The 19,923-nt window shown below is 39.9% G+C and overlaps 1 protein-coding gene across 1 annotated transcript; it reads left to right on the forward strand.

The window, feature by feature from the left end:
- The first annotated feature begins 767 nt into the window (after positions 1-767).
- Positions 768-8,076, forward strand: slc5a3b (solute carrier family 5 member 3b). Its single transcript, XM_036572924.1, has 2 exons — positions 768-1,043; positions 5,486-8,076. Exon 2 carries the CDS (start codon positions 5,764-5,766, stop codon positions 7,903-7,905), a length of 2,142 nt encoding a protein of 713 aa, XP_036428817.1. The 5' UTR covers positions 768-1,043; positions 5,486-5,763; the 3' UTR covers positions 7,906-8,076.
- The last annotated feature ends 11,847 nt before the right edge of the window (positions 8,077-19,923 follow it).

A 19,923-nucleotide genomic window follows, 5' to 3' on the forward strand; every position in this document is an offset into this window, starting at 1 on the left:
ACTTCTTGATGATTCCAGTTTAATGCTTACTGTACAACAAAGGAAAGTTATGATGGCAGCCCTGACCGCGGCCAAGAAATCAATCTTGAAAGGATGGTTTGAACCTAACCTTTCTTTATCTCAGTTATGGTGTAGATATTTTCTGGATATTCTTATTTTAGAACGGGCAACTGCCAGATTCCACAATGCCAAGGCAGCCACAATTCGCTTTTGGACTGAGGCCATTATGTTAACACTCTATAATCATGGTTGCTTTTGTAGAATGTGTATTAATTTATGATGTACGTGTATGTATGTTTGTACATGTATGTATGTGGATGCCCCCCCCCATCCTTGATATGCATGAGTGTTATTTGTGTATTTGCTATCAAAATTAAAAAAAGTTATTAACAAAAGGTTCTTCAAGGGATCTTTAGTAAAGAAAATGGTTCTATATAGAATATTTTTGAAAAGGGTTCTTCTATTGTTACGATATCAAGCTTGTCACAATAGAAGAACCCTTTTGGTGCTATATAGAACCCTTTTTAAAAAAAGGTTCTATATAGAACCATAAACAGCACAATTTTCATCAATCTGAAGAACACTTTCACGACGCAAAGAACCCTTTAATAATGCAAAATGTTTTTTGAGTGTTCATGGTTCTATATAGAACCGTTTTCTTTACTAAAGAACCCCTGAAAAACCATTATTTTAAGTGCGAGTCTGTACTCCCCCCACATGTACCAACCTAGGGGCGGGACAAAGAGGATTCGTATCTTTAAGAGCGTTCTGGGCTCAGTGCGCATTATTCCTCCACCAGCTGAGGAGGAAGAAGACAGAGAGAGAGAACGAAAGAACGAAGACCAAAAGCTGTTTACAACCCATGTAAATATTCGTCACGTTTTCGACCAGCTCTACGCTGACGGCATCCTGGAAGACGTGGCCAAGTGAGCTCCGCCAGTTGAAGTAAAACACTTCTATGGCGCTTCCGGAGTCGTTAATTCATTCAGTGGGCTCTCTCAGCTAGCAACGTCGTACGGTTTGTAACTCATACCATGTAAATGGTAAGTCGTTCCTCACGGTTGTCATTTCATTTGACAAGCAGTGAGCGAAAAGTGTGTAGTCTGGTGGAGAGAAAAGGGACAAATAATCAGAATAGTAAAAGTTCTGGCTCGTCGGCGGGAGGTGTGTGCTCCTGTTTTTAGATGTCGAGCCTTCTTGGTGGCGCTAACGCGACGTGTAGGTGCTGTTTGTGACGAGGATGTTTTTTTAAAAGTCGTGCCCTGATAGCGTGTTGATTGCTGGGTGGGCAACGGTTGTTCTCTTAGACACAGAACAAAAATGTCATTGTTTCCAACCGATGTTATGGCAGTGACAGCTGTTTGAAAGCGATGGCTGCCAGGTTTATTAGTTAATTTTGTTTGACACCGAAATCAGCGGAGATCTGCGCCTTCAGCCCGCTTACAAATTCTAGAAAATTCCACGCGCTGGATTCACGTTGGTGCCGCTCGTGCTCAAACTCTCGCTTGTGTTCTTCTGTCGGGTGACGTCGCCGAATGTGATTAAAATCTGCCACTCCCCTTCATCACTGCTAAGCGCTTTGTGTTTTTCTGAAATAAGAGACATACATATCATCCAATACGACAAGTTACTTGTGTAGTACTGCTGTTTAGTGGGGTTAAAACACTGGATTAACCACAAAACCCGCTCCTCAGAGTTTTAGTTTTTCGGCGCCTGACTAACAGTAGTTGACAGGGTTTATGGGAAATAATCGTTCGTCATGGTTCATAAGGGTCTCAAGGGTTATTATTGTCATTTCTTAATTGCTTGAATGCGAGGCAGCTGATCTTTTGCCAGGGGTTACCAGAGCACATCCAAGTAATGCATAGACTGTGGCAGTCTGATCCAATATCATGCTGGGCTTTGAGCTACCTGTAAGAGGAGAGAGTTGGCTGGCACGCTCACCTCCTTTTTGGCTGACAGCGAATGCAGTACAAGGGGATTAGCCCAATCAGTCTGCCTGAGCTCACTAACCTTAATGGAGCCCTGAATTTTGGCTTTGGAGCCTGACCTCATCAGCAAGATCTGCCGTAGAATAGATTGTCTGATAACGATTTGCAAGTAGAGGCTGACAGGAAATTACAGTGTAGGCTATCATAGAGGTTTAGTGTCATGTGGTGTTCGGTGTGTGCTCTGAGTCATGTTGGTGTAACCTGTTTCATCTGTGCTCTTGCCAGATGTGCATGTGTCGAGTGGAAGATCACTACAGTACAGAGTAAAAGCAGATAATAGAGGATGTAAGCATACAAACACTAATTTTTGAGCTAAATGGGACAAAAGGAAGGAACTGTAGATGGGGACATACTGAACATCAAGAGAGAAATACTGTTTTTAGTTCGTGCTGCTTTGCAGGTATGATAGAAATTTACTTGGTAGTGCTTGGCACTGGTCACGTCAACAAGCTAGAATTATGTTTTTTATTTTATGTATTGGGTTGGAAGAAGAAAATGAGTTTTTGCATTGAAGGATCAAATGATATCATATTAAATATAGCTTAAAAATGGAGCAGTGTATGTGTGCTATATTAGCATGAGTACCAAGAGAGGGCAGTAGTACAGATGTTTTCTGATTTAACTGGCAAGACGATGCTTTCAGTAGATTCTCTTGCATTGCTGTAGCTTTCGTGAAACATGGTGTTGTAATCACAGTAATTTTCACAGATGCAGACAGCTTCAGTTGAATGAACAGTAATGCTGTGGACAGTCTTAAGTTGTGTTGCCTGCTCATGTAATTGTATCAAAGTGGCATATGTTCTGTTTTGTTATAATAGCTTCAGTCAGCCAAATCCCTTATTAAGAGCTCATATATAGAATAAAAAAAAACATTGGTGTGCTGAGTTCATGATACAAATAAAATAAAAATAACTAAGAACCATGCATGCAGCATTATGTAATAAGCTGACCTCTGATTCTCAGGGATTTCTATCCCTGAGTGTGCTGAAATGGTGGTGCACTGGAGTGAAGTGAAGCGGCACATTTGCATGTGTTTAGATTATGCAAACGTAAGAGCGTGTAAATGATGTGCTTTAGCTCAGAAGACATAGAAAGGTCACCAGTGACTTTGAGCATTCATCCATGCGTTTCTTGAATCTCTTCATTTATTTTCCACTGTAAACACTGTTGGGTGTTTTAAGTATTTGAATTATTACCTTACTATTTACAACCCCATTTCCAAAAAAGTTGGGACACTGTGCAGAATGTAAATAAAAATAGAATACAATGATATGCAAATCATGCCCTGCGATGGACTGGCGACCTGTCCAGGGTGTATCCTGCCTTCCGCCCAATGACAGCTGGGATAGGCTCCAGCACCCCACCGCGACCCAGAAGGATAAGCGGTTTAGATGAGATTGAGTGTGTGAGTGTGTGAGTGTGTGAGTGAGTGAGTGAGTGAGTGATATGCAAATCATGTATACCATATTTGTAAAGGAAAATACTACAAAGACAACATATCAAATGTTGAAACTGAGAAATTTTATTGTTTTTTGAAAAATAAATGCCCCTCTTGAATTTGATGCCAACAACACGTTCCAAAAAAGTTGGGACGGGGGCTTGTTTACCACTGTATTTCGTCACTTCTTTTTTTAAGAACACTCTGCTGAGACATTGTTGCTAAGCAACGACTTTGACAGCAGTAGGAGACGCTAATGCCATTTGAATGTTTTTACTTCTTATTTTGCACACAAACAGAAAATGGATACTTTTAAGATTACATTTCTCAAAAGCCTATTTGGTCAGACTCTTAAGATGACACTACACTAAATTCCCAAATTGTCATTACCACGGAGGAATTTTTACAATCGGCAGCTGTGACAGCACTGTGTTAAACTTGATATTGCAGCAGTTTTATGGCTCAGTCCGTACTTCAAAAGGCGAGGCTCACAGCGAGGCTGTGCAGCGAGTGAGCCGAGTTCGTTACTCTAATGTAGCAACAAGCTGCTTGTTACGGAACTGTAATTTGGCGGAAAGGAACTGCTAACATTAAAACTTATTAAATGCCACGTTCACAGCCAAATTTATTTATTTCTTCTTTTTATTTATTTAACTGTTGTATAAGCAATATAAAAGCAATATAAAAACTCGCCTTCGGCTCGTGCCTGTGACCAAATCACAGCTGTGATGTTATTTCGCAATAACACACTCCCTCTCGTGTTCTATTGCTTAATTTGATCATGCAGTCTTTCACAGAGAGGTGAACCCCTTCTCATCTTTTCTTTTAAAAGACTCAGCCTCTCTGGGATGCTCTTTTCATACCCAATCATGTTACTGACCTGTTGCCAATTAACCACCAGGTGTTTATTTTAGCATTAAACTTTACTTTAAACTTTACCAGTGTTTTGTTGCCCCCGTCCCAACTTTTTTGGAATGTGTTGTTAGCATCAAATTCAAAATGGGCATATATTTTTCAAGAATCAATAAAATGTCTCAGTTTCAACATTTGATATGTTGTCGTTGTACTATTTTCAATGAAATACAGGGTTTAAATGATTTGCACATCATTGCATTTTGTTTTTATTTACATTTTGCACAGCATCCCAACTTTTTTGGAAATGAGGTTGTATTTTAAAAACCAGCTTAAATAAACCTAGCAAATAATAGGCAAACTTAAGCTTGTATAACATTTGCAGATATTAAAAAAAAGTGTTGAAGGAAGTACATCCTAATTAAATTAGCATGCATTCCCCATCAAAACTGGAAGTATACTTCAAACAATGAAAGAACTAAGTAAAATTACTACTGCCGAACATTATTGAAAGTGTAGTTAAAAAAAGGTCTTTTTGACACTTAGCACCCTTTGAAGCCCATTTTGTGCAGTGATGCAAGCAGACATGACATTTAGAGCAAGTTGTATTGACTCCTCACGCTCAGTCTTTTCTCCAGGCATTTTATTAGGTTATGAAAAGATACAAATATAGTTTCAACTAGGAAGAATACTAGGTACACAATTGGACCTCAAAAGCACTGTTGTACCTTTTAGAGTGCATTTTCATTGTTTGCACCTTGATAAATGAAAAATGTTCCTGCACAGTACCTTTATTTTTAACAGTGCACAGTGTTGGCTTTATTTTGCTTTGAAACATCTTTTTTGTTTGAAGTACACTACTGGTTTAAGTGTTTTAACTACACTTGTATAAAATTGGCATGAACAGTAGGAACTCCACTTAGCTTCCAAAATTATACAAGTGAGTAACAGTGAAGAAATATTTTACTTGCTTGGCTTTTGTTCTGAGAAACAATAAGTTAGAATTTGCATTAGAGGGATATGTATGTATATTGTATTTTTGTCTTGTTCATGGACAGTAGTGAACATAGGTGCGAGTGAAAAGAATTATGTCATTACTAGTATGGCTGTCTACACAGAACTTTGTTCTAATGCATGCACCTCTTTCTCTTTCTCTCTCCCTCTCTGTTTCTCTCTGTCTGTCTCCCTCTTTGCTGTCTTGCAGGAATGTAAACTCTAGCCTTTACTAGACCAGAGGCCTGAGACGTCTTCCCCAAAATACCCCCTGTGCTTCACGTTGGATTATCTAAAACTAAATACACAAGCCAAATACAAATTCACCCAACAGATGGTGGATGCATTGTTTCCTTCCAGAAAGACAGCAAACCAAAGGATTAAAAGGTTTCTCGTTTTTGCATAACTTTGCACCTTTGTTCAAGTAAACACCTTTTTTCATAGTTGTACCTTTGTATTGGTTTGAACTGTACCAATAAGCATTTAAACATGGGGCCATCAATGGAGATAGCAGACATTGCAGTCGTTGCACTGTATTTTGTCCTTGTTCTTGGCATTGGATTTTTTGCCATGTGGAAGGCCAACCGAAGTACTGTAAGTGGCTACTTCCTGGCTGGACGAACTATGAACTGGGTGGTGATTGGAGCGTCGCTGTTTGTCAGCAATATTGGCAGCGAGCACTTCATCGGCCTGGCTGGCTCGGGTGCAGCAAGTGGTTTTGCTGTTGGTGCCTGGGAGTTCAATGCTCTCCTCCTCCTTCAGCTCCTGGGCTGGGTGTTCATCCCAGTCTATATCCACTCTGGTGTCTACACCATGCCAGAGTACCTTTCCAAGCGCTACGGGGGTAAAAGGCTAAAAGTTTATTTTGCTGCTCTTTCTCTTTTGCTGTACATCTTCACCAAACTCTCAGTGGACTTGTATGCAGGGGCACTCTTTATCCAAGAGTCCTTAGGCTGGAATCTCTACCTGTCAATCATCCTGCTTATCACCATGACAGCCCTGCTGACAATAACAGGTGGTCTGGTTGCTGTGATCTACACTGACACTCTTCAAGCAGTGCTCATGATCGGTGGAGCTTTGAGCCTCACAGTCATCAGCCTGGTCAAGGTAGGTGGACTGGATGGTGTTCGAGAAAAGTACATGGAAGCCATTCCAAATGTCACTGCCATCCTCGCCAGCCACAACTACAGTTTTCCCTACACAAATTCTTGTCGCATATACCCAAAGTCGGATTCACTTAAACTCTTAAGAGGTCCCCTCGATGAGGACATTCCTTGGCCAGGGTTCCTGTTAGGCCAGACTCCTGCATCCATCTGGTACTGGTGTGCTGACCAGGTCATAGTTCAGAGGGTACTTGCTGCTAAGAACATTGCTCATGCCAAGGGCTCCACTCTTATGGCAGGATTGCTGAAAATTCTGCCTATGTTCATCATTGTCATTCCAGGAATGATCTCACGGATAATGTTTCCAGATGAGCTTGCCTGTATCGGCCCAGAGCACTGCATGGCTGTGTGCGGCAGCCAAGCTGGCTGCTCTAACATTGCCTACCCACGACTGGTCATGAGCATAATGCCAGTGGGCCTGCGGGGACTGATGATGGCTGTTATGATTGCTGCACTTATGAGTGACCTAGACTCTATATTCAACAGTGCCAGCACCATCTTCACTCTGGACATCTACAAAATGGTGCGGACTTGTGCCTCCTCCCGTGAGCTGGTTGTGGTGGGAAGACTCTTTGTGATCTTTATGGTGACCATCAGCATTGCTTGGGTGCCCGTCATCATTGAGATGCAAGGTGGCCAGATGTACTTGTACATCCAGGAAATGGCGGGATATCTGACACCACCCATCGCTGCTCTTTTCCTTCTCGGTGTCTTCTGGAAGCGCTGCAATGAGACCGGTGCCTTCTGGGGTGGCATGACTGGCTTCGTTCTGGGTACGACACGTCTTATTCTTGGTTTCGTCTATCGCGAACCTCGATGCAACCAAACAGATGAGAGGCCAGCTTTCATCGCGCATGTCCACTATATGTACATAGCTGCTGGGCTCTTCTGGGTCTCTGGGCTGGTGGCTGTAGTGGTCAGTCTTTGCACCCCTCCCCCAACTAAGGAGAAGGTTCAGCGCACCACTGTGTGGGGACTACGCAGCGTGGAAAAGCTACCAGTGACAGAACGGGAGGAAACATACAAGTTGACCAGTAAGAGCCCTGTCCACTGCAATGGCAACAGCATGCTCCAGAAAGACCTGCCTCTGGACGTCCAGAAAGAGCGATGTCTTGATGGCGCTGATCTAAAACTCCTCATGCCTTCCCCTTGTGACCAGGATCCTGTGACTCCTAGCACAGTTGCACCCACCCCATTGGAGGCGTATAGCAACGGGCATGCAGAGCTGGTAGGGCGTAAGGATGATGGGAGCAGGCAGTTTGAGAAGGTCGTGTGTCTGCGCCTCTTTAATTGGATCTGTGGGTACAAAGAACAAGCTGCAACTCCTGCACCCAAAGCCACTGAAGAAGATGAACGGATTGTCATGGAGATGCTTTATGAGCCCCCGAAAATCAAGCTTCTGTTGAACTTTGGCCTGATAATAGTCTGTTCTCTTGGTCTCTTCATGTTTGTCTACTTCTCCCTGTAACCTGGTATTCATCATATCTATTGGACAGTGTGAACGGCAGTACGTGTGTATGATCTGTTTGTTATTACAAAATCTACAACCCCATTTCCAAGAAAATTGGGACACTGTGCAAAATGTAAATAAAAACAAAATGCAATGATGTGCAAATCATTTAAACCCTACATTTCATTGAAAACACATTTAATGTTGAAACTGAGAAATCTAATTGTTTTTTGAAAAATATGATGCCACGAACATGTTCCGAAAAAGTTGGGACGGGGGGCAACAAAAGGCTGGTAAAGTTGTGTAATGCTTAAAAAACACATGGTGGTTAATTGGCAACACGTCAGTAACATGATCCACATGATGTCTTTTTCAGGGAAGCCCTTGCTTATTTCAGCAAGACGATGTCAAACCACATTCTGCATGTATTACAAAAGAATTGCTCCGTATTAAATAAGTCCAGGTGCTAAACTAGCCTGCTTGCAGTCCAGACCTGTCACCCACTGATAAAATTTGGCACATTATGAAATGAAAATATGACAAAAGAGACCCTGAACTGATGAGCAGCTGAAATCCTATGTCAAACAATAATGTAAAGGGGGGGCTCCCGACTGGCGCAACCAAAAAAACCAAAGAAGAATGTAAAAACATTTCACTTTCAAAACTACAGCACCTGGACTCCTCAGTTCCCAAACGCTTACAGTGTGTTGTTGTAAGGAGAGGTGATGAAACATAGTCATGAACATGCCCCTGTCCCAGCTTTTTTGGAGTTTGTTGTTGGCATCAAATTCGAAATGGGCATATATATTTTTCAATAAACTATAAAATTTCATAGTTTTTTTTTTAGTATTTTCCTTTTAAAATATGGTTTACATGATTTGCATATCATTGCATTCTTTACATTCTGCACAGCGTCCTGACTTTTTTGGAAATGGTGTTCTGTAAAAACTGGTATTTTTTGTAGCTTCCATAAGATGGGCTCTCAGGACACTCATTCTGCTACAAATGAGCCTTTTCCATTGCCTCCATATCAAATCACTAAATTCTTAAATATATTCCAACTGTTGTTTCTTACGTCATGATGACCAAAAACGCTACTGAAACAGTGGGCATTTATATATATTTCTAGACAAAGATGATTAGTTGTAGAAATCTGTGAATTTTGCCTTATTCAGTGTAAGCACTCCCTTGGCTAGTTTTCTGCCTCAAGCATTTTTTTCTTTAAGGATCACTTATATCAAGAGTAAATACATGAAGCAGGGATGGAGGCTGTATCTTATATATGCAATTGTAGTTTTATTATTCCATTAAGATCTACTGTATTTTTAAATCTTGACAGTAGTCGTAAATTTTCCATCTATATTATTAAAATAGACAGATATTTGTAAAGTCAAATGTTGATGTCTTTTTGGCAAAATGTAAATTGAGAAAAGAGAAAAGGTGGGAAAGTTACATGTCAGAGTTTTATGAACAATCTTAATTATTCTTTGCAGTGCTGTATGCCATAACAAGTGTTGTGAAGTCTGTCTAAACTTACATGTTACCATTATTTTAACAGTACCTTTCTATGTGAGTGTTCAATCAGTCATTGTACTTGTAACAGTCTCCTCTTCCTGGTTACGTATTTTGCTGTATCACGCTGAAAGTACTTTTGTCATCACTCTGTAAGAGCAATGATTAGTGCACAAAGGTGTTTTTTAGGAACCACCAAAATGCCTTCTCTTCAAGTAGGGAGACTTAGTTCAAAAAACACCTTCTTGTCCCCATTTTGAGGATTTCAGTGAAGTTGTAGGTGAAATCTGGGTGACCAGTGTCTCAGAACTCACATATTCAACGCTGAAACACAAACTATACAAGCACAGCCTGTTTTTCCTGAGGATGTCAAGTGGATTGGCCTCCACGGGACAAACACCAGCCAGAAAACATCAGTTAAAATCACAGTGTTGTCTGAATTTGTGTAATATGTGAAAGCATATGATGCTATCCCAAAACGGGTCAGCTAAGACTGGGATGTCCAGTTTTGATTGCTGTGCAAAATAGTATTTAGTTCTTCTAGAGGAAGAATTTCAATTGTAGTTGCAGGAACAGGCATTGTCTGTTGTAGTGCTTTTGAATGCACTGTTTGTTTAGTGAAGGAGGAAGTTAGTGGCTGGGGTTCAGGCAAACGCAGACATGAATGGTTGTTCACCAAAGATGACTGTTTTGAAGTCAGAATTTGGTATCATATCGCCCGCTAGAAGCTTTTCAGACACGTTGCCCAGTAGGTTATCTTGATGGAGGTTAAATATCCCTGGCTAGTGATAGTGCATGTCGAGTTAGTAAGTAGTATTGTGTATGTTGAATAATAGCTCCACTTGGAATGCTGTTGTTTGGAAAATAAACATCATGTGCTACTGGGAATGAGTGGGATTCTAATCTGGTTTTGCAGTGGGTGTCTTCAGTATTCCCCCATCAGCTACAATGAATTGCCTGATAAAAGGGCTGCGATAGTAACCAGCAAAGATCCTAGTCCTGAAGGTTTTTACAGGGCACCGCCTGGGTAATTGAGGATTCAGAGTAGCCTTGTTCGTATATTAGTGAATTAAGAAAATGTGACTGGTTTCTATCAATGATTCCAATATGTATCAAAACAGAAAATAAAAAAAGACATCAGACTGAATTACTTTCTTGTGTTTTTATTATTGCACAGTGCTCTCAATCAGTTGTCTGATCAGTTGGTGTCAGTCTTCAAATAGCCCCTGTTTCTTGCATCGATTTATCCAGTCATTTAAATGCTCATATTTCTTATTGATAATGTGGTGGATTTCAGCCCTCATTCAGGAATGCACTACATCATTAAGAGCTGGTTCTGTCTGGGTTTCTGCAAGACCAAAACCAAAGGTGAAGGTATATGCTGCGATAGAATTCATAGACTACGTTTAGGAACTGTTTCCAGAGAAGTCACGTAATGAAGGCAGTTATTTTTATGCTATTCCTTACATGTTGCCTTGTTCAACATGTCTTTTTTTAAAATACGTTTTTAGAACTGCAAAGTAAGGAAACATTTTCAGAGGGTTTGTAAGTGAGTGTCAGATATTTATTTGGTGTGATGTTAACACGTTCTAGTGTTGGAAGATCCGATGACAAAAAGCATTTGAATGTAATGGGTTGTTTGGTGCTGTATTGAGCTTCATCTTTGGATTGGTCAGGTATCTGAATGTGTTTGAGGTCAATGCAGGTCCAGAATCCTGGAGAGGCATAGGGTGTAGAGTGGTGGATACCACCATATGGAAAGTACACAGCAAAGTTCTGTGTGCATGGGAGGTTGTTTGCTTGGTACCCACCAGGTTTCAAAATATGTCAAAATAAGTATTTTTATGTTGTAATTAATTTATAATGCACTCACTGGTTCACTCAGTGTCACTGTCTAAATTTATTGGAAATAATTCACCTACCAGTGAGTCACAATTCACGATGACCAAGTGCTTTCATTACGATTTTTTTGGTGTGTTTTTGCCTTTTTTCTTGTTTTAAGTGACTCCAAGAAGCACTGTAATTTGTGTTTTCATTTTTTGTTTGTATTTCTGATTTCATTTTTTTGTTTGTATTTGTGTTTTCGTTTTTTGTTGAGTGACTTGACCAAATATGTATAAAACCTCTCCTTACCAGATGTGTCTTACTTCGAAATTGGCTGTTCCTTTGAACCTACAATCCAGAGTGATGAACAAGCGATTGTTGTTATGCCCCTTAAGTAGCTTTGCACAAAGAGATCTGGCTGAACACAGTTGCTGTGTTGAAGAACAAGGGTCTCATACAGCTGTAAATTATACAGACATTGTGCTTTGCAGTCATCTGCATTTCTGAAGACCCCCTGTGTTGCTGAAATCTGGAGTTGGCGAAGCTGTTCAGTGTTTGATGCTTTAAATTACTTATTTGTTCAGCTATAAACAAACAGATGTACATATTTGCAAGTTTTTTATGAAAATAAATAAAAGGAAAACATGTTTGAGAAGTACAGTGTGCTAAACGGCCTGCTCATTTGTCTCAGTATTCATTTTTCACCAGAGTTTCCACATGTAGCCAAGCATTTACTAGCATGTAATTTAGTTTATTGAAACTTTAAGGTTTATCCTCCTGCCCTACAATAAATATTAAAGCTTAGTGGTGGAGTTTTGTAATGTTTGTGAATCTGTCTTTTAATGTATGTCATGACATTGTAATGAGGTACAAAAGTACTTTGGCAGGTGTTATGGTTTGAGAATGAGGCTGCACCATTCTGTACAACAACCAAAGAGAGAACAGTGCCAAGAGCGCCAAACACTCTTTTGAATTAAGGTGCCAAAATGGTTTGTCTGTTTGATGCCACAGAAGAACCACTTTGGTTGCCTAAAGAACCTTTCAGTGGATTTTTCTTTAAAGGAATACTGCAATGTCAACCAAACCTCTCATCTGTTTGTCTCATCTCATTGCTTATTGGCTTCTATGATGAATATATTTTTAACAGGTTTTTCATTCTTTTCCAAATGCAGAGAAATTAATGATAGAGGTTAAGTTGAAAAATATTAAAGAAATGTAAGAACATTTAAAGAATAATACACTACAGTTCTTTAAAGTCAGTGTGAATCACGAATCATAATGCATTTCCACTCCAAACATTGTATTAGGGAGGGTCTCTGAGCTAGCTGAGCATTTTCACTCATCTCAGAAGATGTTTTGAGGTAGTGTTGCCGCTTGTCCAGATTTTCCCTGGATTGTCCAGGTTCTTGGGTGCCTGAAAAACTTAATTCCTTAATTCCAGGTATTTTCATATGTTAAAATTTCTTAGGAGGTTTAACCCCTTAACAGGCCAGAGCCCACCGGTGGGCGCAATGTTTCATCACACACATCTATAACCTAAGAATAGGTCAAACAGTTTGCATTGAACTCCCTGTAGTTACTGAATATCAAGGCTGGGATTTTAAGCCATTAAACTACATATGTTTATCCCGTTAAACTGTTTGTATGCAAATACTGGGTGCACTGCTGCTAACATGTTTAGGCACTAGGCAGATTCTGTAGCTGGACTAACATCTATCTAATTTGGACTGCATATTGGACACCAACACACTGAATTTAGTAGAAAGTCAAGCCACTGATTGAGTGACCAGCAATTTTACAGGGCTTAAGGAGCAATCCTATGTGGAAGTCATTACATTTTGATTTTGATTAAAAAATATTTGATATGATGAAGCAGCAAGTTAAAAAGGTCAATTTTGAGCTTGAGATATTACTGAGAAGTCATGCTTCGCAGAATACCCTACAGATAACCATGAGGTTTAATTGACACAACTGCTGAATATTAAAGAAACAACCTCTTTGACTCTTTAAACAAAATGATCTTCTGCTCTGAAAAACCACAAAAGTGTTTGTTAGCAGCATCTCGAACATCCTGATGAAAGAGGAGCCACAAACAGGGAGATATTTTTGATATCAAATATGATTAATGTATCTCTGACATATTAGAAAGTAGAAGACTCATATTATGTGAAAGCATTACATCTTTGTTTTGTCACCTCTATGATTTGTGGGATTCCTGAGAAAGGCATATAAGGGCCTTCACTTCTGGTCTTGCTGGGCTTTAATCCTGTACAGTTTGGTGATTATCCAGCTCAAACCAGATCCTCAAAAGATGCTTAGTACGTGTGTTTAAGCAGGGAAATAATACAACTGCACCGGACTGCAGCTCTGCATTAATGTGGCATTTAGTCTTAGAGAATTTAAACAACTATACTACAGTAGCATATATCAACAACAACCCTAGGCCACAGACCATTTTCTCTGGTATCCACAGCATGGGGTACCCATTTCTGGTCCTAGAAGGCCATAGACAGAGCACAGTGCAGGTGATTTTGTTGTTCTAACACACCTACTATGTCTGGAAAATACTAGATTGAATCAGGTGTGCCTGCAAGGAAATCAGGGAATGATATCACAGATGAGCACCTCTGACCTACAGTACCAAAAAAGATATGGCAAGAGTTCAGAAGATCCCTTCTGAATCAGCATTTCTCTCTACTTTTCTGTTCTCATTCTCTGTCCTTCTCTCACAATAAAGATGCTTAGGTTGACTTGCCCACATGAGTTGTGCAGCTACAAGGTGACAAAAGCATTAGATTAGGTTCAGTGGGTGCAGGTTAATGTATGACCAGTGGAAAACCTTGATGAAATGTGCTCTATTCCCTTTCTGTGCCATGCTAGCTTTGTTGTAGGTCAAGTTTCAGTCAGTTTGGTTAGCTCATCAATTTCTTATATCTGGGTCTGAGTAAATAAAAGCCCACCCAAACATGCACACACTATACTGTTGACAAACAGGGTTCATTCTAGGACAGCAAGTGCTATTACTATTTTTAGAGTGTGAAGTCTGTGAAAGACAGTATCAACTCTAAATTCTTCTTTTTCTCACACACTCTGCCTACCTGCCTCAGCCCATCTCTCCCTGCAGCCTACATTTTTTATGTGCGTCACACCCACTCTCATTCTCAGTCTCTTCCTTTGTTGCTTTCTGCCTGTCAATCTCTCTCACTCTCCCCAGTACTTTTCCACTGATAGCTTGCATACGGCACTATGATAAAAGAGGACAGACTGAGATAGACAAGAGTGGAGGGCCTTGTTTCAAAAGGTTATGGCAATATTTGTAACATTATTGCTCAGAGGGTCCTCTTCATATGTTCAAACATAGACTGTCCCCTTTGGGTTGAGGGTTGGATTCCTCCTAAAATTAAAGGTGCCAGGAAGAGTTTTTTGAATCAATTCCACAGAAGAACTATTTTCGATTTCTTAAAGAGGAATTCTACTGATATTTCAAAAATGACTTCATATATAAATGGTTAAGATGGAAACAAAATAATTCAGAGTGCTCTGCTGTACAATGCTCCTAGTCAGATTTGTTCACAGTGGTAGTGATAGGAACTGGACATCCAAAGCATTTAATGCCTAAAAACTCCCTCAAGGTAAGTTATTACGTTAAATGGTTATGAATACTATGCTGAACACCTTTTTTCTTTGCAATGGTTTTAAGAAGAATTTGGCTCAAAACTTGCTTTTACAATATATTCTTGGTGGTGGAGGCACAGACAGGACGTTGTAAGGCAAAATCATCTGCATCTTTTCAGATTTACCAAAATTTGAACAGTATCAGCATTACATACAAAGTGTGTTTGTTCACTGGTAGTTTTGGATAATAAATAAACCACTACTGTAAAGGAATGTGCTTCTCTACAATGAACCATTCACACCAAACCACTCTAAAAGACTTTGTTTATTTGAATTATGCAGAAATTTTTGAAAAATCAGTGGAATTCTCTTCTAACCTCTTTCTGCAGGTCCTCCAGTCCTCTACTCCACTGGGGGGAAATGGACATTTCTGATGTTTTTATTCATACATACATCATCTAAACCACTTATCCCTCTGGGTTGCGGTGGGGTGCTGGAGCCTATCCCAGCTGTCATTGGGCAGAAGGCAGGATACACGCTGAACAGGTCGCCAGTCCAGACATACATATACAATCACACACACATTCACACCTAGGGGCAATTCAGCATTTCCAATTGGCCTGACTGCATGTCTTTGGACCGTGGGAGGAAACCGGAGTACCCGGAGAAAACCCACGCAGACACAGGGAGAACATGCAAACTCCACACAGAAAGGACCCGGGTCGCCCGGCCGGGAATCGAACCCAGGCCCTTCTTGCTGTGACGCGACAGCGCTACCCACTGCACCACCGTGCCGCCCTGTTTTTTTTCAGATATTTTTAATTAATATCATCAAATAAAATAATTTCCCTTTAACTTTATCAGATTAACTCCACTCTTAATACAGATGGTACTTCAAGGGTTCTTTAGCAAAGACAATGGCTCTATATAGAACCATGAACACTCAAAGAACCTGCTGCATGTTTGTGAAAGGGTTCTTCAGCTTGATGGAAATGTGCTGTATACGGTTCTTTATGGCACCTTTTTGAAAAACTGTATATATAACACCAAAATGGGTTCTTCTATTGTCAATGTCAAGCTTGAACCAGTAGAAGAACTCTGTTTGGTGTTATCTAGAACCCTTTTCAAAAATGCCAAAAAGAATGAAAAAAGACAAGACAGCTCAGGATAATACAAGGTTTGTAAGGCACAGGCAGGTGTGCCTGCACACTGACACTGGCAAACTGCATGTGAGCCAAAATGAAAAACATGCTGATTTTACCCACACATCTTAAAACATGTGGGCTAAAAAACAGTATATTGGCCTATGTGACATTTTTTGTTAATTGAAAAATTAGGTTTCATAATCTACCTCAATACTAGGAACATTACTAAACATTCTAGTTTACGGACAAAGTCATTGGCGTCTTTCCACGGTAGTATGTGAGCAAATGAAAGTAGTGAGTCTGGGCCAGAACTGGGCCATTACTTGTTTGCTATCAGGGTGTCACAATAAAACAGCATTTATTAAACACAATAAAAACACATTTATATATACAAATATTCACTTGTTAGCTCCTTTACGAAGACAAAAATCCAGTTTGCTATAATATATTCTATCCAAGTAATTGAAGAAAAAAATGTGTAGTTCAACTGATGAACCTCCTGGAAAACTGACTGTATGGCTACTATGAAAATGAGCTCAAGAACCTTTCAATTCAGTGGTTTCAACAGAGTTCTATCTTTTGAGAGTCAAAAGTGGTTCTTCACTGGCGTCGTTCCAAAGGCCCTTCCTGGCAACTTTAGTTTTAAGAATGTGTTGAGCTCTTCTCCATCCATAAAAAAAACTCGCATGGTGCTTTGAGAAAGAGGGAGGACGTAAATGAGTCATTTATGTGATGTTCCAAGAATTCATGAATGAAATATAGAGTATGTGCTGTGTGTTACTGTGAGGCGTGTAACTAGAAGCACAGTCCAAATGCGGTGCCCAAAACAAATAGACAAGCAAAGCCAGAGGCCACTAAGAGGGATATTTGTGCAACATCTGCATTTTATTTCAGAAGACAACTTGAATAATCCTATTGTGCACAGTTTGAAAACAGTAATCCATGGAAAATGTATTTATGTTTCAAGTAAACATAAATTCTAGGGTAATCATAGGAATTAGTGTGGTTTGTGCAACACTGGTCTCATACCAAGTAGCTTAACGCCTGAAACACATCATATTTATGTTCTGAGCTCCCCGGAGCTTTAAATCCAGAAAGGTGCAATGCTTTGTTCATGATTCATCATGTCTCGACTGGAATCCGGTATAACAGAAAATGCAGGTCCCTTATCAGAGACTTCACTCAGTGGATTGCAGCATTCACATCATTTCCCTTGTGAGACAATCACATCATTCAGATATTTATAAATACATGTTTCGAGCTGAACGCAAACATTGGTGGAAAACAAACACTGATTCATTTGAATGTGCTGATAAGCATTGTTGTGAGACCCAAAACCACTATGCTAGCTCATGTGCCATCTCCTGTAACCCAAGCCCTAAATTGGCTGGTAGTGGCATTGTTTACTCTCATTGCAGCCCAGTTATTTGAGTACCTTGATAGAGTTCAGGTCAGCAGCACCTTGTCAGATTCAGGGCTAGTATTGTTTTGTGTAATTCTATATTGAGCCCTGATGCAATTCTGCTTATTGCCTCTTTTTTCATTAATTTAGTTCAAGTTTCTCTGACCTGCTTCTCTTTTCTCTCTCTCTCACCCACTCTCGCTCTCTGCGCCATCAGGCACAGGTGCTGCTATTTCAGACAGTGGAAAAGTACTGGCAGTTAGAATGATGCAGTGGGCTGCTCTTTGTTCATTGTGGCCTCAGCGCTCCAGCAAGCAACACTGACAGCTCTGTTTCAACATGCAGCATTAATTTACATTTGACACACTTTACTTTTATATCACACACTGACTCGGCTGATTCCATAGCATGTAGCTATGGCAGGTTGAATAAGGCATTTCAATTAAAAGTCAAAGAGCAGGTCATTCTTGGAGAATAGTGGAGGAATATTGGATCATTGGATTTATTGAGAATAGTGGATCATTTTTAATTGTCAACTTGCCAATCTGGAAAGTCGTAAATGATTACTTTAAAATTGATTATGATTGTTCAATATAAAATATATTTCTACAATAATGCTAACTTCTGTAAGCGTCCCTATGGGATTCTAGTCATTTGTTAATGCTAAGCTAGTGGGAAAATTTTTTGCGTGAACATTTTTTGCCCAATCTAAATTAAATTGTTTAAATGAGGTCCTGGTTGATTGAACTACAAATAACACTGGGCTGCCACAAGGAGAGGTTTGAAAATGATTAAGCAATCACAATGATGTACAGCAATCATTACTTACTTTATTAATATTATTTGTATTTATTCTTGTGTTAGTGTTTTATGGGCAATTAAACAATTGCTGGCAAAATAAATAGCTCTTTAAATCTTTTATGTCTCCAATACCTAGAAATTTGTTACAATATTGTATATTTAATGACTAGAACACAAGTTATTCATGGTAACACAACCTTGAGTGTTCTAATGCTTTTACAATAAGGAAAAAAGTAATGCAAAGGAGCCCGGAACATTGTATCAGATGTGCTTTAATATTGGCAATTCCTTCTGTTAAAAAGTAGTAGCCTTTAAAATTTCTGGATTAAGCCATAAAACTGTCACTCTCAGGTTCAGCTCAGCTTTATCAATATTTGCCAGATTTACTTGAATGCCCTGTTGTTCGAGTTGGTCTGTAAAGCATTTCATAGCCGATCATATTTCCTGAATTGTATTCTGGCAAATTAACATTCAGGCCTTTCAGTTCACATAAACCCTGTGTTCACATTATTGTTTCAAATGTATCTTCATGGCAGCCAGGATTACTGAAAGTACTGAAAGTAATGAAGCTTATTTGGTCCATTCATATATACTCTGACCAGCCACTTCATTAAGTACACCTCCTTATATCTACACTCATTGTCCATTTTGTCAGGTCCATTTACCATATAGGTGCACTTTATAGTTCTACAATTACAGACTGTAGTCCATCAGTTTCTCCTCATACTTTGTTAGTCCCCTTTCATCCTGCTCTTCAGTGGTCAGGTCCCCCACAGACCAGGTATTATTTGGGTGGTGGATCATTCCCAGCACTGTAGTGATAATGATGTGGTGACAGTGTGTGTTGCACTGGTATAAGTGGATAAAATAGCTTCCACTCACTGTCCACTCTATTAGTCACTCCTGCCTTATTGGGCTTTGTTGCTGCGCAGTTTGTGTTAGTAATCCTCTAGTTCCTCATCAGGGGTCACAGGATGCTGCCCACATGACGGCTGTGGGCTGGATATTTTTGGTTGCTGCACTATTCTCAGCGCAGCAGTGACACTGTTTAAAAACTCCAGCAGCACTGTTGTGTCTGATCCTCTCATATCAGTCACTCTCGAGTCACTGCAGTGCTGAGAATGATCCACCACTCAAATAATACCTGCTCTGTGTTGGTCCACATGCCATGCCCTCCTGCACCCGCCTACTTTGGGCTGTGCTTGTGGTTCTTGTCCACTCCTGTCTGCATCTGCTGTAATGTGCTCCACTGTTGTATGTGTCTGCACAAACCTCATGACATGGCAAAGCAGCCTTGAGACCCATTATATCTCCATGCAACAAGGACCACAAATAAATGTTTCAATGTTACAAAATAAAAGGAAACATTTTGTGTATTTTTAGGCTAATCAAAGCCATGTGAACTTGCATGTGGCACCAAACAATGAGCGTCGTATCACATGACATCACTGTTGACAGACAATGGGGCAGCACCAGAGAACTTGTAGAGAGGAGAATTACCATTCTGTAATGTCATCCGGTTTCTCAAATGCTAGAAAGCACTCCTGAGTGAGTTCAACATGAATGGGTTAAGATGGAGCACACTCATAGTTTAGAAATAGTTAAACATTTTAATGTAAAAGAATACATTCATTTCCTGAACACAGAACAGCATAAAACATTTTAACCCTGCAGTTATGTTTTTGAGTGCTTTTGAACTTGAGTTATAGGAGTTTAAAACGGCCAATGAGCTGCACC

The sequence above is a fragment of the Colossoma macropomum genome, unplaced genomic scaffold (genome assembly GCF_904425465.1).
Source record: "Colossoma macropomum unplaced genomic scaffold, Colossoma_macropomum, whole genome shotgun sequence".
Classification (NCBI taxonomy): domain Eukaryota; kingdom Metazoa; phylum Chordata; class Actinopteri; order Characiformes; family Serrasalmidae; genus Colossoma; species Colossoma macropomum.

Bases quoted from the DNA above. Each gene is read 5' to 3' on its own strand.
- slc5a3b (XM_036572924.1), top strand. From the start codon at position 5,764: ATGGGGCCATCAATGGAGATAGCAGACATTGCAGTCGTTGCACTGTAT.